The sequence below is a fragment of the Corythoichthys intestinalis genome, chromosome 3 (assembly GCF_030265065.1).
Source record: "Corythoichthys intestinalis isolate RoL2023-P3 chromosome 3, ASM3026506v1, whole genome shotgun sequence".
In the NCBI taxonomy this organism is placed as follows: Eukaryota; Metazoa; Chordata; class Actinopteri; order Syngnathiformes; family Syngnathidae; genus Corythoichthys; species Corythoichthys intestinalis.
Window position 1 is genome coordinate 46196010 of NC_080397.1, and position 26689 is coordinate 46222698.

A 26689-nucleotide genomic window follows, 5' to 3' on the forward strand; every position below is an offset into this window, starting at 1 on the left:
GCTGCTGCTGCTGCAAAAAACAGGAATCCAAATTTTTTGGCACAACATCGAAATATAACAGACACTGATAAAGGCAATAACCAAACACACACTGATGGAAGGAGATTTGAAAAATAACATTATCATTGTGTATCAAAACTGGTGGAAATAAAATGAGTAATGCACAGACAGAGCATGTCATATGAACTATGGTTATCTTAAAAGAATGACATAAGAGTTAAACTGTTAGTAAGGGGGGGGGGGGGGTCCACATTGTGTGTGATGAGTCAACCAGTGAGTGTGTACAGTATTTGAGACGCCTTATGTGAATGCAGCAAGTAAAACTCCAGTCACAAAAGACACTCGTTGGAAGACGTCCTCTCGAGATGGGTGAGAATCCATTTGAAATTTTTATTGACATCAGTCAGTTTCACATTGAATTCATTTCAGTTTTGAACATAACAGAACAGATTAGTTAGAATATGATATGGACGATGAAAATGATTCATAGGCTATTAACGTATATTTTTGACAAACGAAAAAGCTAATTATCAGTGTATGACGATTGGTTCAAACAATACTTTAAATAAACCGTAAACTAGAAGTGATACATTTGGAATACAACTCTCAGAGACAAAATAGAGAAGTCGGGGGTTATATTGAAAGCTGAATACAAATTTGAAGCCGCAGCACAGGAAGCAAGCATCTCAAAAGGAGTATGTTGGTTTTACGCACAAACGATACAGTGGTTGAAGAACTGAAAACAGCAGACACCTCAGTCTATGAGACTCATTCATTTGGAAATGTAAGTTGCTGTTATTTATTTATCTGTACTGGATGTCTGTTTTTTTAATTGGTATTTACATTTGGCTTTAATACGATAATAACCATTTGAAAAGAAGTCAAGAATTAGTGTTTTACACTAGCTAATTTACTACTTTACACTTTTTACATGGACATTTGAAGAAATGCATGGCATTGTACTGATGTTTCTAATATTTTGTTTTTAGGTCACTTTAAAATTATTGGAAATATAGACATCAGTAGGCTATTAAAAATTAATATATTTCATTGACTCCTAGCTTTTCAAAGGTAGTGTATACACTACTGGTGTGACAAAATACGAAATGGTGATATATCGTGATACTTTGCATTTCAAAAGGTTATCGATACGCTCATGCCACGAATTGAGATATTAAAAAAAAAAAAAAAAGGAACCAACAAATTGCTACCAAAATCATATAGAGACCATAATAGTGTCTCAGTTAACGCTATGGCTGGCATTTACGGCGCTCGACGCCCAATCCATTAAGACTGGGAAGGGTGAATTAACCTTCGTTCATTCAAAACTGGACCATTCGCAGTCAATCTTTCCGATTTTCGGTGCATTTACAGGTCTCTTTCTGTTCATTTTAGGGCATTTACAGGTCACTTCCTGTTGAGTTTAAGTCACTGCCTATTCATTTAGAAGATTCCAAGGCCACTTCCTGTTCTGTAACCCAAAATCAACTGGAGGTGACCCATAAAATGCCTTAAAATCAACAGGAAGAGACTCTGAAATGGCCCAAAATCAACAGGAAGTGACTAAAAATCAACATGTAATGACCTGAAATGGCCAAAAATGATCTTGTTGCCTGGCAGTGGCTGCCACTGATGGCCATAGAAGTTCACTGCCACCAAATGGATTGGGCCTCTGTGAGTGATAAATTTACAGCAGAAGGATGAATATACAGTGGGGCAATTAAGTATTTAGTCAACCACCAATTATGCAAGTTCTTGTAATTGTAAAGATTAGAGAAGCCTGTAATTGTCAACATGGGTAAACTTCAACTATGACAGACCGAATGTGGAAAAAAAACAGAAAATCACATTGTTTGATTTTTAAAGAATTTATTTCCAAATTAGAGTGGAAAATAATTATTTTGTCAAATACAAACAAGCAAGATTTCTGACTGTCAAAGAGGTCTAACTTCTAACGAGGTCTAACGAGGCTCCACTCATTACCTGTATTAATGGCACCTGTTTTAACTCATTATCGGTATAAAGGACACCTGTCCACAAGCTCAGTCAGTCACACTTCAAACTCCACTATGGCCTAGACCAAAGAGCTGTCGATGGACACCAGAGACAAAATTGTAGACCTGCACCAGGCTGGGAAGACTGAATCTGCAATAGGGAAAACACTTGGTTTAAAGAAATTAACAGTGGGAGCAATTATGAGAAAACGGAAGACATACAAGACCACTGATAATCTCCCTTGATCTGGGGCTCCATGCAAGATCTCACCCCATGGATTCAAAATGATAATAAGAACGGTGACAAAAATCCCAGAACCACACAGGGGGACCTAGTGAATGACCTACAGAGAGCTGGGACCACAGTAACAAAGGTTACTATCAGTAACACAATGCGCCGCCAGGGGACTCAAATCCTGCACTGCCAAATGTGTCCCCCTGCTGGAGTATGTAAACGTTCAGGCCCGACTGTGGTTAGCTAGAGAGCATTTGTATGATCCAGAACAGGACTGGGAGAATGTGTTATGGTCAGATGAAACCAAAATAGAACTTTCTGGTAGAAACACAGGTTCTCGTGTTTGGAGGGGAAAGAATACTGAATTGCATCCGAAGAACACCATACCCACTGTGAAGCATGGAGGTAGAAACATCATGCTTTGGGGCTGCTTTTCTGCAAAGGGACCAGGACGACTGATATGTGTAAAAGAAAGAATGAATGAGGCCATGTATGGAGAGATTTTGAGTGAAAATCTCCTTCCATCAGCAAGGGCATTGAAGATGAGATGTGGCTGGGTCTTTCAGCATGGCAATGATCCCAAACACACAGCCAGGGCAACAAAGGAGTGGCTTCGTAAGAAGCATTTCAAAGTCCTGGAGTGGCCTAGCCAGTCTCCAGATCTCAACCCCATTGAAAATCTGTGGAGGGAGTTGAAAGTCCGTGTTGCCAAACGACAGCCCCAAAACATTACTGCTCTAGAGGAGATCTGCATGGAGGAATGGGCCAAAATACTAGCAACAGTGTGTGAAAAGCTTGCGAAGAGTTACAGAAAACGTTTGGCCTCCGTTATTGCCAACAAAGGGTACATACCAATGAACTTTTGGTATTGACCAAATACTTATTTTCCACCATGATTTGCAAATAAATTCCTTAAAAATCAAACTGTGATTTTCTGTTGTTTTTTTTCCCCCACATTCTGTCTCTCATGGTTGAGGTTTACCCATGTTGACAATTACAAGCCTCTCTAATATTTTCAAGTGGGAGAACTTGCACAATTAGTGGTTGACTAAATACTTATTTGCCCCACTGTAGCTTGTTTTCGGTTAACTTGTTGTTTTATAGAATATCCTAGAATGATTTCCTGACCACTGTATCCATAATCGTTGTATCGATGTATCGTGACCTTTGCATTGCAACTCGTATCGTATCGTGAGATACCAAGAGGAGTATTAGTTTAGTGTAGTACAGTACGGTGATAACACTACTGCAGCCCAATAAAAGCCAATTCCGACTTTGCTTTTATTTTGGACCTCGTAAGATCGGGGTGCAGGTGTAGCTAATATTGCGGTACCAGAAAAAACAATGTACAGTGTAGTCTTCATACCACAATATCTTCCAGTGGTGCGCGCAAGTGCAAGTGTTGATGAGCGGGAAGTGGTTTGCTACCTGTGGTTTCACATCAGACACCGGTGACAATATTTTCATGTGACTGTTGGAATATTATGCCAACTACAATTATGTACCAACAGCTACTCCATTTAAACAATGTACTGGACTTGAAGTGAATTAACGTTAACTTTGTTCTTCAGCTAATGAGGACGAGAGTGTGACGGTGGCAAGTAACGAAAATATGGAGACATCAGGCGAGGTAAGAAGAACCGCTGTTAGAAAAAAAAAGTCAATTGGCCTGCAGGTTGCACTCTGAACTATTTTCACGTTACAGTTGATGTCTGACTGCAGACATGACTCCACACAGACACTCTCATTTCCCTTTTTGTCGAATTTCATAAGGAGCGAAAATTTTGAAGCGCTCTATCGTATGTGTTTCAACTAAGCTTCTGAAATGACTAAGAAGGAACGTGTGATTTTTCTTTGAAGGCGTAATTTAGACCTCTGTGCAGGAACTGCACATATTGTTCTGGTAACTGAGAACCAGCAGTGATGTGAGAAATACAGATTAGTTCATCAAATTTTCCCAGATCGCTGGTTTCTGTGGTGAACTCCGACTGACCTGCAGTAACGACCTTTTCTACTGTTAATAAAATGCGGCTCCCATAAAAATTTTAAATCAACAGTTGTACCCATGCTGGAGATGGTACAGGATATTCAGTATTACCTAATTGCTTATTTGGAACAATTATGAACACAACTAGCCAAACAGTGAAAGTGAGACAGTATTTGTATTTAGTGTCTTTATATTTACTGGTACACATTTAAACAAATTAAAAACTCACTTTTCAAACATTAGGAATATTCTTTTTTTATGACCTTAGACATCGCTCCAAATAAGAACAAGGCAAGTTTTTAAATCAAATTTGAATATATTGAAGAATCCAAGTAGGGATGTAGAGCTCTGCTAAAGCCCATAAACTTCATTATCAGTTGAAGGGACACGGGGCTCAGGGCCGATCCGTAGGGGGCCTATTTTAAAAAACTTAAAATTCAAATATTTTCAAAAACCAAAGCCACTAGCAACCTAAAACCAAAACAGGCACTTCCCTTAGGCATATGGGTCTTCATGAGCAGCGGCATCAAAACATTCAAAGTCATTACGTAATAAAATCCTGTTTAATTATTTTTTATACAAGTATAACAAAACTTCAAATGGCTATAAAATTCTCAGATTTTACGCTACATGCACAAAAATCTCTAAATGGAGACATAGTCACCTTTATTTTCATATATATACTGTATATATATTATATATATGTCATATATATAATATTTTTTGCTGGAAATAGCAACTTAAATGTCATGTGTAGAGTGCAAAATCCAACATGGCGGCCGTCACGAATCAAAGAGCTTTTTAAGTTGAAAATTCTTGTAAATCGCGGAATTTCTATAGATATGAACGCAAAACAGTCTAGATTCTTGGTTAAAAGCAACAAACTGGAACCTGTTGTTCATTTAACATAAATATTTCAAGCAAAACTTACGGTATTGTCTGATCCAACATGGCGGCCGTCACAAAACAAAGAGCTTTTTAAGTTGTAAATTCTTGTAAATAAATGCTTAAATCGCAGATTTTCTATAGATATGAACATAAAACAGTCTAGATTCTGTGTTAAAAGCAAAAAAAAAACGGGCAGTTGTGATCATTTTACGTAAATATTTCAAGCAAAAGTAACGGTACTGTGTAATCCAACATGCTGGCCATCACGAAGCAATGCTTTTTAAGTTGAAAATTCTTATAAATAAATGCTTAAATCGCAATATTTCTATAGATTTGAACGTAAAACAGTCGAGATTCTTGATTAAAAGCAAAAAAACGGGCAGTTATCGCTCATTTGATGTAAATATTTCAAGCCAAAGTTACGGTATTGTGAAATCTAACATGGCGGCCATCACGAAACAAAGAGCTTTTTTATGTTGAAAATTCTTGTAAATAAATGCTTAAATCACAGAATCTCTATAGATATGAACGTAAAACAGTCTAGATTCTTGGTTAAAAGCAAAAAATGGCAGTTATATTTAAATAAATATAACTGTAAATATAACGTAAATATTTCAAGCAAAAGTTATAGTATTTGTGTAATCTATCATGGTGGCCGTCACAAAACAAAAAGCGTTTTAAGTTGAAAATTCTTGTAAATAATGCTTAAATTGCGGAATGTCTATTGCATTGTGGAATTTCTATTGATAAGAACATAAAACAGTCTAGAATCTTGGTTAAAAGCAAAAAAACGGGCAGTTATCGTTCAGTTTAGGTAAATATTTCAAGCAAAAGTTACGGTATTGTGTAATCCAACATGGCGGTCATCATGAAACAGTGCTTTTCAAGTTGAAAATTCTTGTTAGTAAATGCATAAATCATGGAATTTCTGTAGATATGCACGTAAAACAATCTAGATTCTTGGTTGAAGGCAAAAAACGGGCAGTTATCGTTCATTCTACGTAAATATTTCAAGCTAAAGTTACGGTATTATGGAATACAACATGGCGGTCATCACGAAACAGTGCTTTTAATAAATGCTTAAATCGCGGAATTTCTATATATATGAATGTGAAGCAGTCTAGATTCTTGGTTAAAAGCAAAAAATTGGCAGTTATTCATTTTATGTAAAATTTTTAGGTAAAAATTACGGTATTGTGTAATCCAACATGGCAGCCGTCACAAAACAAAGAGCTTTTTAAGTTGAAAATGCTTCTAAATAAATGCTTAAATCGCGGAATTTCTATACATATGAACGTAAAACAGTCTAGATTGTTGGTTAAAAGCAAAATACTGGCAGTTGTCGTTCATTTTAGGTAAATATTTCAAGCAAAATTTACCGTATTGTGTAATTTACCGTATTGTGTAATCCAACATGGCTGCCGTCACATAACAAAGAGCTTTTTAAATTGAAAATTTTTGTAAATAAATGCTTAAAACGCGGAATTTCTATAGATATAAACGTAAAACAGTCTAGATTCTTGGTTAAAAGCAAAAAACGGGCAGTTATGTTCATTTTACGTAAATATTTCAAGCAAAGTTACGGTACTGTGTAATCCAACATGCTGGTCATCACGAAGCAATGCTTTTTAAGTTGAAAATTGTTCTAAATAAATGCTTAAATTGCAATATTTCTATAGATTTGAACGTAAAACAGTGTAGATTCTTGGTTAAAAGCAAAAAACTGGAAGCTGTCGTTCATTTTACGTAAATATTTCAAGCAAAACTTCCGGTATTGTGCGATCCAACATGACGGCCATCACAAAACAAAGAGCTTTTTAAGTTGAAAATTTTTCTAAATAAATGCTTAAATCGTAATGTTTCTATAGATTTGAACACAAAACAGTCTAGATTCTTGGTTAAAAGCACAAACCGGGCAGTTGGTGTTCATTTTACGTGGATATTTCAAGCAAAATTTACGGTATTTTGTAATCCAACATGGCGGCCGTCACGAAACAAAGAGCTTTTTGGGTTGAAAATGCTTCTAAATAAATGCTTAAATTACGGAGTTTCTATAGATATGAACGTAAAACAGTCTAGAATCTTGGTTAAAAGCATAAAATGGGCAGTTATCATTCATTTTATGTACATTTTTTAAGTAAAAGTTACGGTATTGTGTAATCCAACGAGGTGGCCGTCACGAAACAAAGAGCTTTTCTAGTTTGAAAATTCTTGTAAATAAATGCTTAAATCGCGGAATTTCTATAGATATGAACGTAAAACAGTCTAGATTCTTGGTTAAAAGCAAAAAACTGGTAGTTATGTTCATTTTACGTAAATATTTCAAGCAAAAGTTACGGTATTGTGTAATCCAACGTGGCGGCCGTCACAAAACAAAGAGCTTTTTAAGTTGAAAATTCTTGTAAATAAATGCTTAAATTGCGGAATTTTGATAGATATGAACGTAAAACAGTCTAGATTCATGGTTAAAAGCAAAAACCGGGCAGTTATCATTCAATTTACGTAAATATTTCAAGCCAACGTTACACTAATTTTATCCATTGATTTTTTTTTTTTTTTTCACGGAAAACACTCAGGTGACTTCAAGTTCCGTTCTGAGACCCCTAATTTGGCCAAATTTCAAAATTGTCCTATATGCATGTGTAATATATCATTGGAAAGCTTAAAAATCTCAATTTTCTGGGGAAGCAAAATTTTGAACAGGAGAAAATAAAAAATAAAAAAAAAAATGAAAAATTTAAACATTAAAACCCTAACTGGAGGTGAGAGCACGCGTGAGCATAATTAAAGACGCCATGATTTTAACAAGATATTATCGCATACTTACCTCTTTTCGATCCAAAAACTCCATTTACCATGTATCACCGAGTGTCAAGACATAGCTGTGAATGGCGACAGCTGGATTTTGGGGAGATTTTACGGGTGAAACATCGTAATAAAACAAGGGTCGCGATGCAGAAATCGCAGGCATCAAGAGTGGTCGAGATTTTCTTTTTCATATATTTACCCTTTTAAACGTTTTTTTTTTCTCAATTTTTCTTTTGTTTGGATCGGTTATTTATCTAAAATGTTGGGGGAAATGCGACAGTAACGAAAAAGATACAATTAAGTGATTGTTATGAGGGGACTTTTTATCCGTGACTTTTTTAGACGCTAATTTTTTCATTGTGACGTAATTTGTTTCAAAGTTTAAAATATGCGAGTGAATAATTTTTTAAAGTCGCTCTTTTTTTTTAACTAAATATTAGACATCAAATAATGATTCTAAGCTAAAAATGACATTTTGAATAATAAATACGATTTCCTACCTTGGTTGTGCAACATCTGTAAATGGGGGTTTCCAGGGTAAAACAGACATATTAAAAATAGTTTGGGGACTTAATACGCCATGAATCTGCTTTGGCAGCATATATATTGTTCTATCAAACACAACAGTTCTTTTGGCTTAAAATACAGCAGTTTAATTTAAAGAGGGGTGCAAGAGCAGAAACTGCTTTTTCAGCCTTGTCTGTGTTTTCCGCCATATCCATTCACTGTGTTAGTAAAATTTAAATCTTTAACAAATGGTTGAAAATTTGCCATTTGATTTATTTTCTTTTTAAACAGAGGAGAGAAATACAGCATAATAATGGCAAAAATAAGGGGGAAATGTTTTTTTTTTAATCTTTTTTTTTTTTGAAAGAATAATTGTATTATTGTATTACTGTATCACTTTTTTTCAATGCATGGAGATAAAAAAAAAAAAAAAAAAAGCTAAATATTACGTTGATGACAATTTATGATTTTTTTTCATCTAATCTATGTAGGGTGCAACCTCACAGCTTTATTCACTTCCACAAAAACAAAAGGTGTTATAAATGTTCAAATGATAACGATGTGCAATGTAATGGCACCCATTTGGTACAGCATCACTGGCAATATGAGCAGTCACAACTTTATAAAAGGAAACAAACATTAAAAAAAGAAAAATATATATACTTATAAAGTGTACCAAACTGCACTGCAAAACTTATCTACTTAAAACCATAGGCAGAGTTTGAGTTTTGGGGCAGGGGGGGGCACAACATGTTGATGACCCCGAAACGCTGTGTCAGCAATAAAATTAACTTACAGAATATTTATAATAATAAGTTGAAAATGAGCGTTGTTTTTTTTTTTTGTTTGTTTCCCATCATTCTTGAGGGGAATTCTAAATTAAGCTGCTTAGGCAATACTTTTCGCCAAGATTGTCATCCATTGAAGATGGTAGGCCCGCTGGTGTCGTGCCAAAGTAGTTGCCTCAGTCAAAAATTGTATCCCCTGGGCGGAGCCATACAGTATGAAGGTAGATTTGTGTCTTTTATGTGTCATTATTCGATCCAAAAAAAAAAAGTTGCTTCAATCAAAAAAATGTGTTTGAGTGCAAAAATAAATTTGAAATTCAAAAAATAAATTTCAAAGTTATTTGTATTTGATTTTTTTTTGGATTGAAGTCAATATTTTTTTTTTTTTTTTTTTTAAATTGAAGCAACTTTTTTGATTGAAGTAATGTTGATTTGTGTTTGGGCCACGCTTTGTGTCTTTATTATTCAATCAAAAAAATTGTTTCATACAAATATATATATATTTTCATAAGAAAAATCACTTCAGTCAAAAAAAGAAAAATTTCAATCATAGACAAAACATTTTTGAATGCGAAAAAATATTTGAGACTCAAAAATTTGCATTTGAACACATACATTTTCATTAAAAAAAGTTTCGATTTTAGCAATCATTTTTGTGTTTGGGCCATATTATGGGTAGGACATTTGTGTCTAAATCATTCAATCCCCAAAAAAGTTGCTTCAATCATAAAAAATATTTTCAATGAAAGAAAAAAATCATTTGAAAAATAAAATTGCCCTCCCCTATTTTTTTATTTTTTATTTTTCAAAAACAATATGCAAAGCAAATGACCGAATAAGGTGCTAGTCACATGATCTGTTTGAAAAATAATTTTTATCCATTATAAAATTATCTTTTTTTGTTCATTTCATTCATTTTTGTTGTGTGTTTTCTTGCTTAACAACTTTTATATACCGTATTGGCCCGAATATAAGATGGCCTGATTATAAGACGACCCCCTCTTTTTCAAGACTCAAGTTTGAAAAAAAAGACTTTTTGAACACCAAATTAATTTTTATACAGAAAATAATTACAGTACATCCGAAAATAATGATTATAACAATATATTTGAGCGAAAAAGCATGTTATTTTGCCTCATTCAAATCTTAATATTTGAAGATTTAAATATGTAAACTAAAGTGCAATCACATTCGTAAATGAATGGCTTCTGGTTATTGAAATGTAAATAAACCAATCTATTGTGATAAAACAACAAAATTGCAATAACTGCATTAACCATCAAAGTGAAGTCTAACTGTAACTGTAGTCTTGAAACAAATCTGAATAAGGAAAAACATTGCAATAAATTAATGCAAACTGGTAAACTAAAAAGAGTAGCTGAGATCTGTCATGACAGAACATTGCTTAAATGATATCTGGCGCCATCTAGCGTTGTGAATGGGTATAATGTCTAGATCGCAAATATAAGACTTTTTCAGTGTTATTTCAATGCAAAAAAACATTGTCTTATATTCGGGCCAATACGGTATATAGGAAAGTCAATTACATGCAATGACACTTTTTGGCCCCCTTAAACTCCGCTTATGCTTAAAATTATTTAAATTCCCTGGTTTTCAGGAGACATCTACTAGAAATAAGTGAAATTATCTGCCAGTACTTCAAGTAAATTTTACTTGGATTTCTTGAAATCAGAAAAATCGCAGTCTTATTTTAAGTATTAAATTAGTATATTTAATCTTAAAGAACAGCTTGTTTGTCAGAAATGTACTGAATTCAATTTAAAGTTAGCGGAATAATCTGTTAACCAGTCTTTAACACTTGAAACAAGATCGAGAAAATTATTTGACTAGATTTAAGAAAAATAATCTGATTAAGACATTATAAATTTGCGTGCTTGCTTGAGTACAAGCATAAAAGCAGAAGGCACTGGATGCCAAGTTTTGTGCGACGCTTTCATAGGTACAGACAACTTTCATTTCGGATCACAAAGAGGCTGTATTTGAACACGTAGACCACCGATGCGTTCAAATAGATAAACGGAAAAGCTGGAAGGAGCAGTGCCGGGCAGATAAAGGGTGAGTCAGTTGGGGCTCGCCTGGAGGCCCGCACCTTCACTATTACTCACTATGCTGGCCGACTTCTCGGAACCAGGAACCACAGAGAGGAACTTGATTCAACATGAAACTACCTTGAGCTGTTTGTTATAGAACGGCCGCCATTACATTTTTTTTTTTAGGGAAAAAAAAGCATCTTCATGTGTTGAGTCAAATGAATATATCAACTGCGTCCATTGTGGTTTTTCTTATACTTTCAATCTAGTCAAAGAGATGGTCTGATTGTCAATGTGAGGTTTCATGTTTGAATATTTGCCCTGACTCATTATTATCCTTTAAAAAGGAGCAACTGCTTACTTCAGCTAGCATTTATCTGCCCGCTAACAATAGTTCACACTCAATGTCATGTGCACATAAAATACTTTTAATAGCAGCTTCTCTTCTTCAGCATGCCACTCAACTTCTCTATATTAGACACATTTATGCAAACGCTCATTGTTTCATTTCTGCATGCTTGCAAATAGCCAATAGTGACATTATCCATTTTGAAATATCAGAAAGGTGTCAAATATGCAATAACCATTTGTGAAATATTTCCTAGAATCATTTTTAAAGCATTGTTGATCCATTTTCAAGAATTGTGAAGTACTTTAGATATTTCTGTCCTTTAAAAAAGAAATGAGTGCAGACTTGCATTTCTACCACCAATGTCGTCATTAACGCAATACTAAGTAACGTGTTACTCTAATCTGATTGCTTTCTTTCAGTAATGAGTAACCTAACACGTTGATTTTTCCAAACCACTCATTTGAATAAAGTTAGTTTCCTTAGTGTCTCCGCGTTACTATTTTGTTTTTGCCCCATAATGTATGTAGAATGAAGAATATTGTAGACATGTTCTTGTCCATAGTAACCGCTCATTGTTACTTCCTGTTTTGGGCTTGAGTCACAAGCGCTAAGTGTTTTGTGACTGAGAAAGGCGTGTGCCAGCGGGGGTGCACATTTGAGCCACCTGTTGAGATGTGTGAGAGAATGTTGATCTGTGTGCGTCCATGAATGAACGTATTTTTCCTTGATTCTGGAGAGTTCCAGCGATAGAATGGAACCCCTATATGCGCGGCCGTTTCGTAGCTTAGCGGTAGCAAAAGCAGGTAGTCGTCGCTCCCGCTCGTCCTCGCGAAGTTGGCGACCATTGTTTACATCATATTCGTATTGCACAATAATGCCGTGAGGTGACATGTTAGTTAAGCATCTTTGGGATGTGTTGTAAGTCCGACTGAGTGTAAAGTGCTTAATTGCGGCCATGTTTTGTGGCCAAATGGAAAGTGTGTGTGTTCAGTGTACTTCCGGGTTGTGCACGCGCATCTGCGCTCGCCGCCAGCCCCCATGTTTGTGTTTATTGCCATGTGCAATTCATTTGTGCCTTGTTGATTATTGTGCAGTCAATTGGCATTGTTTTACATTGGCACTGATATGCTGTTAACCCAGGGGTCAGCAACCCACGGCTCTGGAGCCACATGCGGCACTTTGATTCCTCTGATGCGGCTCAGTTTTAAAAATAAAACATGAGTATTTTGTTGAAACATATTATGGCGCTTTCGAGATTTAACAAAGGAATTTAGCTTCCCTAAAGTTGGCAGAACAAGTCAGACTCACTTTCTTTGTACGTTCAGAGTGCCACCATGACTTTACATAGTTGGGGATTCCATACAACTCCATGACTATTTTGTAAATAAAGGTGTATAAAAAATTAAGCCTGACTTGTTCTGCTAATTTCCTTTGTTAAATCTCACAAGCACCACAATGTACAGTTGGGAAGATAAGTATTTAGTCAACCACCAATTGTGCAAGTTCTCCTACTTGAAAAGATTAAAGAGGCCTGTAATTGTCAAAATGGGTAAACCGCAACCATGAGAGACAGAATGTGGAAAAAAAAAAAAAAAACAGAAAATCACATTGTTTGATTTTTAAAGAATTTATTTCCAAATTAGAGTGGAAAATAAGTATTTGGTCAAATACAAACAAGATTTCTGGCTGTCAAAGAGGTCTAACTTCTTCTAATAAGGTCTAACGAGGCTCCAGTCATTACCTGTATTAATGGCACCTGTTTTAACTCATTATCGGTATAAAAGACACCTGTCCACAACCTCAGTCAGTCACACCCCAAACTCCACTATGGCCAAGACCAAAGAGCTGTCGAAGGACACCAGAGACAAAATTGTAGACCTGCACCAGGCTGGGAAGACTGAATCTGCAATAGGTAAAACACTTGGTGTAAAGAAATCAACTGTGGGAGCAATTATTAGAAAATGGAAGACATACAAGACCACTGATTATCTCCCTCGATCTGGGGCTCGTCCAGGCCCGTCTGTGGTTCGCTAGAGAGCATTTGGATGATCCAGAAGAGGACTGGGAGAATGTGTCATGGTCAGATGAAACCAAAATAGAACTTTTTGGTAGAAACACAGGTTCTGGTGTTTGGAGGAGAAAGAATACTGAATTGCATCCGAAGAACACATTACCCACTGTGAAGCATGGGGGTGGAAACATCATGCTTTGGGGCTGTTTTTCTGCAAAGGGACCAGGACGACTGATCTGTGTAAAGGAAAGAATGAATGGGGCCATGTATCGAGAGATTTTGAGTGAAAATCTCCTTCCATCAGCAAGGGCATTGAAGATTAGACGTGGCTGGGTCTCTCAGCATGACAACGATCCCAAACACACAGCCAGGGTAACAAAGGAGTGGCTTCGTAAGAAGCATTTCAAGGTCCTGGAGTGGCCTAGCCGGTCTCCAGATCTCAACCCCATAGAAAATCTGTGGAGGGAGTTGAAAGTCCATGTTGCCCAACGACAGCCTCAAAACATCACTGCTCTAGAGGGGATCTGCATGGAGGAATGGGCCAAAATACCAGCAACAGTGTGTGAAAAGCTTGTGAAGTTACAGAAAACGTTTTGCCTCCGTTATTGCCAGCAAAGGGTACATAACAAAGTATTGAGATGAACTTTTGGTATTGACCAAATACTTATTTTCCACCATGATTTGCAAATAAATTCTTTAAAAATCAAACAATGTGATTTTCTGTTTTTTTTTTCTCCCCACATTCTGTCTCTCATGGTTGAGGTTTACCCATGTTGACAATTACAGGCCTCTCTAATATTTTCAAGTGGGAGAACTTGCACAATTAGTGGTGGACTAAATACTTATTTGCCCCACTGTATATTATACAATAATGGATTATAGTGTAGGTTGTGTTAAGAGAAATGAATACATTTGAATATGAATAATATTGGAGATGTCCAGCCTTTGGTTTACCTTAAACAGTTACCCTCAAAAATCTATGTACATGCCTCACTGTCCATATTGTTATATACATTAGGCACCTCTTTCAGTCACTGAGGTCCAGGACAACGGCAAGGAAGGATTGCAAGTCAGCCTGCTTCATTTGAACGAGAAGTCATTTCTATCAAGTCTTCACTCCTTCATGAAGGAAAGGGGCACTCCCATTGAAAGGATCCCACATTTGGGCTTCAAGCAGAGTGAGTATTTTGCTTCTTGGCACTGTAAAAAAATATAATGACTTGCTGTCAATGTACTTTAGTTCTGACATGTGCCTTTGTTTTCCTACCAGTTGACCTTTGGATGATCTTCAAGGCAGTTGAAAAATTGGGTGGATACAATTCAGTAAGTAAATCTACTTCATGAAACTATTCATTATTCATTTTTTTGTGCAAGTAATTGATATTTATCAAATGTAATAGAATCATTTGGCACATCTACTTCAGTATGAGCTGTGCAATTCATTGTCATTATTTGCTGACCTGTTTGTATAATAACAATTTTATTTTTGTCAGTTACTTCACCATTATTTTGTAGTCAAACTGACCTACATAGAACATGAGAATATGCGCCGCATGCAGGAAATCAATTTAAATTAGCTTTTTTTCCCCCTCAGGCAGTTCTTCAAATGAGTCAGCATTTTTGTAATTATATTGAAGACTTGATAACATCATTATTTTCTGACTACAACAGAATAATAGTCTAACAGCTTATTCCTACTGACTTCATGATGCTTGTATCACGCATGAAACAAATACAGCTACTTTTGGTTCTTGAGTACAGTGCAATGATGCAAAAGGTTACCAGGGTGAACTGAACTTTTGTAATAATAAATGTTTGTTCATCAAAGTGAAAACGCTTATCATTATGATAGTTTCACATAATTATCAAGAGTTATTTAGACAAGTTGAGAAACAGATAGAAATCAGTAAGTGACATATTTTGATACACGCACTTCCGTAACATTACTACGAATTCACAATGTCCAGTCACTTGTGGCCTACCTGACATGGGGGGCACCTGGTTCTTGAGTGGTGACCCCTGTTCTGAAGCAACTTTTGACAAGAGCATCAAACTTATTATTGTCTCAGGCCGCATCATTGTTATGGTTGCCCTCAGAATGCCGTTCGCAAACCATGTAAATGTATACGTAATCACCTCATTATATTATTACATAATTGCTCTTCCATTTGGTTATTATTATATCCTAGTCCAGACATGTCCAAAGTCCGGCCCGGGGGCCAAATGCGGCCCGTGGTCAAATTTCATCCGGCCCCCAGCCTCTGTCATAAAATCAATAACGTCTGGCCCGCACGCAGACTTGATAAATTGGTCAGCAGTACTGCTACCAGCATATGAAGTTGCTTACACACTAAATGCTGCTCCTCATTTACCCACTAAAAGGCAGCAGCACTCTGAGCAACATCACCCCATGTGACCCTTTACTTCCAATTTTCTAAAATGGCGACAATCAAAAAAAAAAAAAAAAAAGTTGACTGCGACGGCCAACGCTACAAGGATAGGTGGAAATTGGACTATTTCTTCACGAAAACACGCAACAACTGTGTCTGCCTCATTTGCAAAAAAGGCAGTCGCCGTTTTTAAAGAGTTCAATGTAAGGCGATATTACCAAACAAGACACGCTGACATGTACGACAAGATTACAGGGAAGATAAGCAACGAGAAATTGAAGTAACTTGAAGATAGTTTAACTTCACAACAGCAGTATTTTGCAAGAGCCCGAGAGTCGAAAGAGAATGCCACAAAGGCTTGTTGCGAGATTGTTAAAATTATTAATTTATTTAAAAAATAAATAAAGCAAATTTGGCACCCAGAATGGCTTGCTAAAATTTGCTTAAATATATTGTTCTACGTAAAGGACATCAGTCAAGGTCGACCCCCCACATTTTTACCACATCAAATCTGGCCCCCTTTGCAAAAAGTTTGGACACCCCTGTCCTAGTCCTTCTAAAAAAATTAGCATGTTGTTATGAAGTTCATTATTTTCTGTAATGTACAGATAAACATTAGACTTTCATATATTTTAGATTCATTACACACAACTGAAGTAGTTCAAGCCTTTTATTGTTTTAATATTTGATGCTTTTGGCAAAAAAAAAAAGTCAAGAAAATCTAAAAATCCCTATCTCAAAAAATTTGCATATTTCATCCGACCAACACAATGGTTTTGGCAAAAAAAAAAAAAGTCAAGACAAACTAAAAATCCCTATCTCAAAAAATTTGCATATTTCATCCGACCAAAACAAAAAAGTGTTTTTTAATACAAAAAAAGTCAGCCTTCAATTAATTATGTCAGCTATGCACTCAATACTTGGTCGGGAATCCTTTTGCAGAAATGACTGCTTCAATGCGGAGTGGCATGGAGGCAATCAGCCTGTGGCACTGCTGAGGTGTTATGGAGGCCCAGGATGCCGGGCTTAACCTCATCCACGGTGTTGGGTCTGGTGTCTCTCAACTTTCTTCACAATATCTCACAGATTCTCTATAGGGTTTATGTCAGGAGAGTTGGCAGGCCAATTGAGCACAGTAATGCCATGGATCAGTAAACCATTTACCAGTGGTTTTGGCACTGTGAGCAGGTGCCAGGTCGTGCTGAAAAATGAAATCTTCATCTCCATAAAGCTTTTCAGCAGGTGGAAGCATGAAGTGCTCCAAAATCTGATAGCTAGCTGCATTGACTCTGCCCTTGATAAAACGCGATAGACCAACACCAGCAGCTGACATGGCACCCCAGACCATCACTGAATGTGGGTACTTGACACTGGACTTCAGGCATTTTGGCATTTCCTTCTCTCCAGTCTTCCTCCAAACTCTGGCACCTTGATTTCTGAATGACATGCAAAATTTGCTTTCATCTGAAAAAAGTACTTTGGACCACTGAGCAACAGTCCAGTGCTGCTTCTCTGTAGCCCAGGTCAGGCACTTATGCCGCTGTTTCAGGTTGAAAAGTGGCTTGACTTGGGGAATGCTGCACCTGTAGCCCATTTCCATTTCCACCACTCCAGACTCAGTCAACTGTTTCTGCAGGTCCCCCAAGGTCTGGAATGGGCCCTTCTCCACAATCTTTCTCAGGGTGCGGTCACCTCTTCTGGTTGTGCAGCGTTTCCTGCCACACTTTTTTCTCCCCACAGACTTCCCACTGAGGTGCCTTGATACAGCACTCTGGGAACAGTCTATTCGCTCAAAAATTTCTTTCTGTGTCTTAGCCTCTTGCTTGAGGGTGTCAATGATGGCCTTCTGGACAACAGTCAGGTCGGCAGTCTTACCCATGATTGATGTTTTGAGTAATGAACCAGTCTGGGAGTTTTTGAAAGCCTCAGGAATCTTTCGCAGGTGTTTCGAGCTAATTCCTTGATTCAGATGATTAGGTTAGTAGCTTTTAGAGAGTACCTTTTCATGATATGCTAATTTTATGAGATGGGGATTTTTGTTTTTTTCTTGACTTTTTTGCCAAAATCATCAATTTTAAAACAATAAAAGGCTTGAACTAATTCAGTTGTGTGTCATGAATCTAAAATATATGAAAGTCTAATGTTTATCAGTACATTACAGAAATGCTATGATACAGATATGCTAATTTTTTGGGGAGGACTAGTACTTTAAAAACAAAAAAAAAACTATTTATACTTCAATATTGTAAGATTAGAAAAAAGAAGGTGAAGAGAATTGCAACGTTGGTGCAGATTTTTGGTCCAAAATATATGCTACCTGAATTAAAAATTATATCAATACCCTCGTCTACCTACTGGTGACGGAGCACCAGGAGCAACGTGGGGTTCAGTGTCTTGCTTAAGGATACTTACACAAGTTCATCAAGATGGGGAATCGAACTTGCAACCTCTGGGTTGGGGGCGACTACTCAGTCGCTGAACCACACACAGCCTCAAATGCACTGTTTTCGATGTGACGTTGGACATAAATGAAAAGCAACTTAAGAACAAGCTTGTAGCAGCAATGACACAACTATATTTCATTTTCCTTCATTTAATCATTTATGTTTTTGGCGCAAAATTTTCGGTCTAATATTTTTTTTTTTTTTACAATGTGTAAACCAGATGTGTTATTGAATTGATTGTATTCAGTTATATTAAATGAGTCGACCAGCGGTGAGGGATGCCGTCAAGCTGAAGAAGGAGGCCTACCAGGCCTTTTTGGCCTGTGGGACTCCTGAGGCAGCTGACAAGTACCGGCTGGTCAAGCGGACTTCAGCTTCAGCGGTCGCCGAGGCAAAAACTCGGACATGGGAAGAGTTTGGCGAGGCCATGGAAAAGGACTACCAGACGGCTTCGAGGAAATTCTGGTCCAACATCCGGCGTCTGAGGACAGGAAAGCAGTAAACCATTAACACTCTGTATAGTGGAAATAGGGTACTGCTGACCTCGACTCGGGATGTCGTGAGTCGGTGGGGAGAATACTTCGAAGATCTCCTCAATTCCACCGACATGCATTCCTTTGAGGAAGCACTGTCTGGGGACTCTGAGCCGGGCTCTCCTATCTCTGGGGTCAAAGTCACTGAGGTGATTGGAAAGCTCCTCAGTGGCAACTGGCAAGGCCCTGGGGATCAATGAGACCTGTCAAGAGTTCCTAAAGGCTCTGGATGTTGTGGGGCTGTCGTGGTTGACACGCCTCTATAACATTTTGTGGACATCGGGGACAGTACCTCTGGATTGGCGGACCGGGGTGGTGGTCCTCCTTTTTAAGAATGGGGACCAGAGGTTGTGTTCCAATTATAGAGGGATCACACTCCTCAGCCTCCCCGGTAAAGTCTATTCAGGGGTGATGGACAGGGAGGGTCTGTCACGAAGTTGAATGTCGGATTCAGGAGGAGCAGTGTGGTCTTTTCGTCCCAGCTGTGGAATAGTGGACCTGCTCTACACCCGCAGCAGGATCCTCGAGGGTGCATGGGAGTTCGCTCAGTCAGTCTACATGTGTTTTGTGGACTTGGAGAAGGCATTCGACTGTGTGCCTCGGGGAGTCCTGTGGGGGGTGCTCCGGGAGTACGAGGTTCCAAGCCCCTTGGTAAGGGCTGTTTGGTCCCTGTTCGACCGGTGTCAGAGTTTGGTCCGTATTGCCGGTAGTAAGTCGAATTCGTTCCCAGTGAGGGTTGGACTCCACTAAGGCTGCCCTTTGTCACCAATTCTGTTCATAATTTTTATGGACAGAATTTCTAGGCGCAGCCAAAGCATTGAGGGTGTCGGGTTTGGTGGCTTCAGCATTGCATCTGTTGGCTTCATCAAGCCGTGACCTCCAACTCTCACTGGAGCGGTTCGCAGCCGAGTGTGAAGCGGTTGGGATGAAGATCAGCACCTCCAAATCCGAGACCATGGTCCTCAGCCAGAAAAGGGTGGCGTGCCCTCTCCGGGTCGGGCATGAGATTCTGCCCCAAGTGGATGAGTTCAAGAATCTTGGGGTGTTGTTCACGAGTGAGGATAGGAGCGAGCGGGAGATTGACAGGCGGATCGGTGCAGTGTCTGCAGTGATGCGGACTCCTCATCGGTCCGTAGTGGTGAAGAAGGAGCTGAGCCGAAAGGCGAAGCTCTGGATTTACCAGTCGATCTCAGGCCTCCTATGATCACGAGCTGTGGGTCGTGACCGAAAAAACAAGATCCTGGATACAAGCGGCCGAAATGAGTTTCCTCCGCAGGGTGTCCGGGGTCTCCTTTGGAGATAGGGTAAGAAGCTCGGTAATCGGGGAGGGACTTGTTGTTGAGCTGCTACTGCTCCTCGTTGAGAGGAGCCAGTTGAGGAGGCTCTGGCATCTGGTTCGGATGCCTCCTGGACGCCTCCCTGGAGAGGTGTTACGGGCATATCCCACCGGCGGGAGGCCACGGGGACAACCCAGGGCACACTGAAGGGACCATATCTCTTAGGCTAACCTGGAAATGCGTTCGGATCCCGCCGGAGGAGCTGGTTGAAGTGGCTGGGCAGAAGGAAGTCTGGGCTTCCCTGCTAAAGCTGTTGCCCCTGCGACCCGACCCCGGATTAAGCGGCAGATGATGGATGAATGGATGGATGGATGGATTATATGAAATGCTCACTGTGAGCATTCATTCCCACGAGATAAATTTGAGAAAACCACTCTGGTCTCGATTGTTGCTGATTCCCTTCTTAGATATGTAAATGGGACATGAATAAGATCTCATCTTATATTTTGCTTTGCCATGGGAAATGTGTAATGTTACAAAGTGACATTGTCAACAGGTGACAACACGCCGCCTGTGGAAGAAAGTGTACGATGAACTGGGAGGGAGTCCCGGAAGCACCAGTGCTGCAACTTGTACTCGCAGACACTACGAGAGGTAGAGCCGTTCATCACATCAGGTATCAATCGATGCTTAGGCTTACAATGTGGCTCATGTTACAGGCTTGTGTTGCCCTACGAAAGACATCTAAAAGGAGAAAATGATAAGCCTCTTCCTCTCAGCAAACCAAGGAAGCCTTATAAGCGCACTTCAGAGGGGAAGATGAACAAGGCGGAGTGGAAAGGGAAAAGGAGCAAGTCGGAGAAAGATTCGGAGGTATGACATCATGCTGGATAAAAGCAGCTTCCTACATTGATTATTCAGATTTAAAATGTTTTTTTTCTTTGCAGAGGCTGCTTTCAGGGGCTGATATTCAGATTGAAGCAGCGATGCTTCCTGGTTCCGCTCTCTGGTCTAGTACCACTGACAGGCAGCAGCCACAGGGGCCAACGGCTCCTGACCTATATGCATATTCTCACATGCTGCATAGCCCGGCAGTAACGCCTTGGCCAGTGAAAATCTCCTCAGCTGTCGGAGAGGTCATCTCTCCTCTGGAGAAAAAGAAGCGCGTCGCACAGGCGAGCCTCCGCGGTAGCTCTCAAGTTAAGGAGAGAGACAGGCCTTCTGTTATTCGCCGCTCCGTCTCTCCGGCTTCCGGCAGCCACAAATGCGACTCTTCTGAAAGCTCGCCTCGCCCTCTCTCTTCCTGCTCCATCTCCTCCAGGAGCGCATCCCCGGCCTCCATCTCATCAGAGGACGACAATAACTCAGAACTGAACTCAGACTTAACGACCAACTGTTTCAACCAAAATGGTAACACACCAATGAGGGAAATTTCAAAAGAACAAGCCGTGGAGTACAAAAACAGAGATCAAGTCAACCTCTTAGATGCTAATAGGAAGCCCAAAGTTGCATGCAAAGACCTCACACATCCTGTTCATTCTTCTACCAAATTTAAATCTGACTGTGTCCCAACATCTTCCTCTGGTTTCGTCAAAGTTCCTACAAAATCTGCACAGCTTTTGCGGCCCGCTCCAATCCGGCCAGGTCACAGGATCCAATATTTGACGCATAACAGCAAATCTTTCAAAGATCCCCCTTCGCACCCATCACCTTGGGAAACATTAAGGTCCCTGCCAGCAAAGTTTCCTCCCACCCAGCAGAGGCCAAGCCACGAGCAATCGTATAACCTTTCAGGTAGAGACTCTCATCTACGGAGCATGTCGCAGCAACAGGTGCTCCTCCCCAGAATGAGAATACCACAATCTCAGCTAACGTATCACCATTTTCCTTTCAGTACAGTTCACTCTGCGCTTGTCTACCCAAACCCTTACTCCGTCCCTATGTGGGGTCCTGCATACACAATCCCCACTGTAAGCACGTTTTATACTCCAGACAAACTGTGATTTCTCAAATGTATCTCTAGTTGTCTGCAATCTACGTTTATAGATTTTATTACCTTTTTATGAACTGCAAAACCGTTCGACATTGTAATATTACAAAAAATAATGAATCTTTGTTCATCTATCTATGGCGGCCATGTATAGTGACAGATACAAAAAATAAGTCTTTCAGTGCCATTGATGATCATAGTGGTCCAATCATGTATCAATTTTGAATCCTTCTGCTGTGAATTAAAATGAGATTGTCACTAGTAGACGTTCAATCCATTTGAAGTGGGAGGGCTCACAGCAAATGAACATTCTCGAATGGAGTGGCATCTGTCGCTGTGACTGGCAGTCGATGAGTTAAATGCCCTTCCAACAGATGGCAGAAGGGACAATTAAACCATGTATCCACCTGATGCAATCCATACGTCATAATAGTTTTGCCACTATAAAGTATATGGCGGAAAACACTCAAGTGACTTGAAGTTTCTCTCTGAGACCCCCAATTTGGCCAAATTTCAAAATTGTCCGATATGCATGTGTGATACATCATTGGAAAGCTTAAAATCTCAATTTTCTGGGGGAAGAAATTTTTTGAACAGGAGAGCATTTAAAAAAAAAAAATTAAACCGCAAAACCCTATCTGAAGGTGAGAGCACGCGAGAGCAGAATTACAGACACCGTGACTTTAACGTGATATTATCGCGTACTTACCTTGTTTTGAGCCAAAAACTCCATGTAGTATGTATCACCGAGTGTCAAGACATAGCTGTGAATGGCCAGAGCCGTTTTTTGGGGGAATTTTATGGGTGAAACATGGTAATATAACAAGGGTCTCGATGCAGAAATCACAGACATCAAGGAGTGGTCGAGATTTTCTTTTTCATATATTTACCCTTTTAAACATGTTTTTTTTTTTTTTTCATTTTTAATTTGTTTGGATCGATTATTTAGCATCTAAAATATCGGGGAAAATGCGACAGTAACAAAAAAAATACCATCAAGCGATAGTTATGAGGTAGATATCCTTGACTTATTTACAGACACCATTTTTTTCATTGTGACGTAATTTGTTTAAAAGTTTAAAATATGCGACTGAATAATTTTTTAAAGTTTTTTTTTTTTTTTTTTAACTAAATATTAGGCATCAATTAATGATTCCAAGCTAAAAATGAAAGACATTTTGAATAATAACTATAATTAATTACCTTCTTTTTATGGCTGGGTTGAAACAAAAGCGGTTGTGCTACGTCTGTAAACGGGGGTTTCTTGGGTAAAACGAACAAATTAAAAAGAAGAAAAATAAAAATAAAAAAAGAATATGCTATGGCAGCATATAGACATATTGTTCTGTCAAACACAACAGTTATTTTGGCTTAAAATACAGCAGTTTATTTTAAAGAGGGGTGCAAGAGCAGAAACTGCTTTTTCAGCCTTGTCTGTGTTTTCCGCCATATACTTTCTGTGACATTTTTGTTGGCAGTGGACCATGATATATTTATCGTGAAAATGTATGTCTTGGCTCAATAATGGCAGGTGTCACATTTGTAAAACAAAAATAAATTGTTCCACCTATCATTCACACACTTTTTCCTGATTTTCGTCACAGCCTGAAGCATATCACATTTGCTTTTGAGTGAGAAGCAGGCAGGCTGGTTGCATTTTGTAGACAATCAACCAATCACTCATGCTTGCATTCACAACTGAATCTGTTCTAGAGTCCTTTACTTAACTAAAATACAGTGGGGCAAATAAGTATTTAGTCAACCACTAATTGAGCAAGTTCTCCCACTTGAAAATATTAGAGCGGCCTGTAATTGTCAACATGGGTAAACCTCAACCATGAGAGACAGAATGTGGAAAAAAAAAACAAAATCACATTGTTTGATTTTTAAAGAATTTATTTGCAAATCATGGTGGAAAATAAATATTTGGTCTATACCAAAAGTTCATCTGAATACTTTGTTATGTACCCTTTGTTGGCAATAACGGAGGCCAAACGTTTTCTGTAACTCTTCGTCGTTTTTTTGTTTTTGTTTTTTTAAATATCAACTTTTTTTTTTTGTGATGCATGCTTTTATTTTGGCACAGGAATCGTAGAACAGGAAGTGAGTGCATGTACAGATGCGCCTGCCCACCCCAAGCACGCACACACAGAGCAGCCGAGTGACAGAGGAAACAGCCTGCGCGCACATTTGTTGCTTGTGAAGCATCCAGAGGCGATGGCTGTATCTAACCCCTTTTGAACTGTTTATTGTGCGTTTTCAATTGTGGTTGAATACTTGGGGCGAGTTTATGTGATTGTTTTTGATAATGTGCGGATGCCAACTGATACATGCTAACCCCAAGGGCGTAGGTTTGCATAACACTACCAACTTTTCAGGAAGCTCAAATCGTCCCCACCATCTTTTAAGCCACCTTATTTGCATTATACCATGAGTTCAGTTACAGTATATGAGTAATTTTGATTGTCTTCCGGTATGTTGTAAGGATAGAATAGACCCTAGCAATATTAAGTGAATTATTTTCATTATGTTGAGACTTACATTTATCCCTTTTCTCTTGCTGAATGTGCCGGTCCTTTTTTTCCCCCTCAAACACACGTTTGATTGCCTAATGCAGGGGTGTCCAAACATTTTGCAAAGGGGTTCAGATTTGATGTGGTAAAAATGTGGGGGGCCGACCTTGACTGATGTCCTTTACGTAGAACAATATATTTAAGCAAATTTTAGCAAGCCATTCTGGGTGCCAAATTTGCTTTATTTATTTATTTTTTTTAATTAATAATTTTAACAATCTCGCAACAAGCCTTTGTGGCGTTCTCTTTCGACTCTCGGGCTCTTGCAAAACATTGCTGTTGTAAAGTTAAACTATCTTCAGGTTACTTCAATTTCTCGTTGCTTATCTTCCCTGTAATCTTGTCGTACATGTCAGAGTGTCTTGTTTGGTAATATTGCCTTACATTGAACTCTTTAAAAACGGCTACTGCCTTTTTTGCAAATGAGGCAGACACAGTTGTTGCGTGTTTTAGTGAAGAAATAGTCCAATTTCCACCTATCCTTGTAGCGTCGGCCGTCGCAGTCAACTTTTTTTTTTTTTTTTTTTTTTTTTTTTTGATTGTCGCCATTTTAGAAAATTGGAAGTAAAGGGTCACATGGGGTGATGTTGCTCAGAGTGCTGCTGCCTTTTAGTGGGTAAATGACGAGCAGCATTTAGTGTGTAAGCAACTTCATATGCTGGTAGCAGTACTGCTGACCAATTTATCAAGTCTGTGTGCGGGCCAGACGTTATTGATTTTATGACAGAGGCTGGGGGCCGGATGAAATTTGACCACGGGCCGCATTTGGCCCCCGGGCCGGACTTTGGACATGTCTGGCCTAATGACTTGACAGCCCGCTTCCTCATCCCGCCAAACAGACACACTCAGACTCACACAACCTTGCCGACGGAAATCCAACATGCCGCCTCCCCCACCCCCTTCGAAGATGAGGGATATGAGAAGTTTTTTTTTTTTTCGGCCAGTACAAGCCACTATAAGTAATATAAAAAGTCTTCAATGTTGTGGAGGTTGGGGAAACACCACTAATTTTGAAACTAAAAGTCTGACCTGTATCAGAGTTAGCATAGCATTAATCTGTGTGAATGTGATAACCTACAAAACAACTGTGGGCAGACCAGCCTCCACAAGGAACAATCTATGGGCGCTCCAGTGTCCCCCAGAAGTTGACTTATTCTTGGATAGCTCCTCGTTTATTTATTTATTTATTTCAATCAAGGCACTTCAAAATGTTTCTTTAGTAGTTTTTGAAAACAAAGGTCTTGTTAATGTCCCATTCCCAGCAAAAAGTATACATGCAGGTTATACTGTTATATCGTCCCTACCAATTTTGAGACCAAACCTATGCCCTTGTGCTAATCCTTTGTTATTGCTGTATCAGCAGCTACTTGTAAACTCAAATTTGAATTGCTGTTATTGAAGATGAGACTGATTTAATTTATTTTATTTCAGTTTCATTCTGCAAGTGTTGATGTCATGAGCAGCTGAATAAAGTCAAACTTTTGGAGCTTAGCTCACTGTCTAGCTAGGACTTAGCTCCAACGTCTTGGCAAGGACCCTACAATGAAGTATAATACATGTTTTTGGATAGTTTTTTTTTTTAGGGCGTTTTGAGGTATTTAAAGGGTTAATTCCGATTTACGCGGAAATTCGGGTTACATTGCCAGGGCAGGAACGGAACTCGTTCGTAAACCAGGGACTACCTATATACAAACACGGACGGAATTTACGGGTGTGTGACTGCACCCAGGCCTAATTTGGGAATTATCGGGAGAGGGGAGGGTCAAACAGAAAGGTAAGATAATGTGTGGAACAGTAATAAAGTATTTAAGTGTTAAAGGTGCACAATGTAGGATTTGCACTTAAATTATTCATGAAATGG

General features: G+C 38.8%; 1 protein-coding gene across 2 annotated transcripts; it reads left to right on the top strand.

Annotated features, from left to right (window-relative positions):
* Positions 1-297: 297 nt before the first annotated feature.
* On the top strand, positions 298-24140 carry arid5a (AT-rich interactive domain 5A). 2 transcript variants are annotated; one of them, XM_057832139.1, is made up of 7 exons: positions 298-369; positions 3801-3859; positions 14640-14799; positions 14892-14944; positions 20822-20919; positions 20985-21138; positions 21213-24140. In XM_057832139.1, the coding sequence occupies exons 1-7, from the start codon at positions 309-311 to the stop codon at positions 22266-22268; spliced, it is 1641 nt and encodes a 546-aa protein (XP_057688122.1). In that variant the 5' UTR covers positions 298-308; the 3' UTR covers positions 22269-24140. The 2 variants fall into 2 exon arrangements, with proteins under 2 accessions (XP_057688122.1, XP_057688123.1); XM_057832140.1 differs by lacking the exon at positions 298-369 and adding an exon at positions 682-784.
* Positions 24141-26689: the final 2549 nt, after the last annotated feature.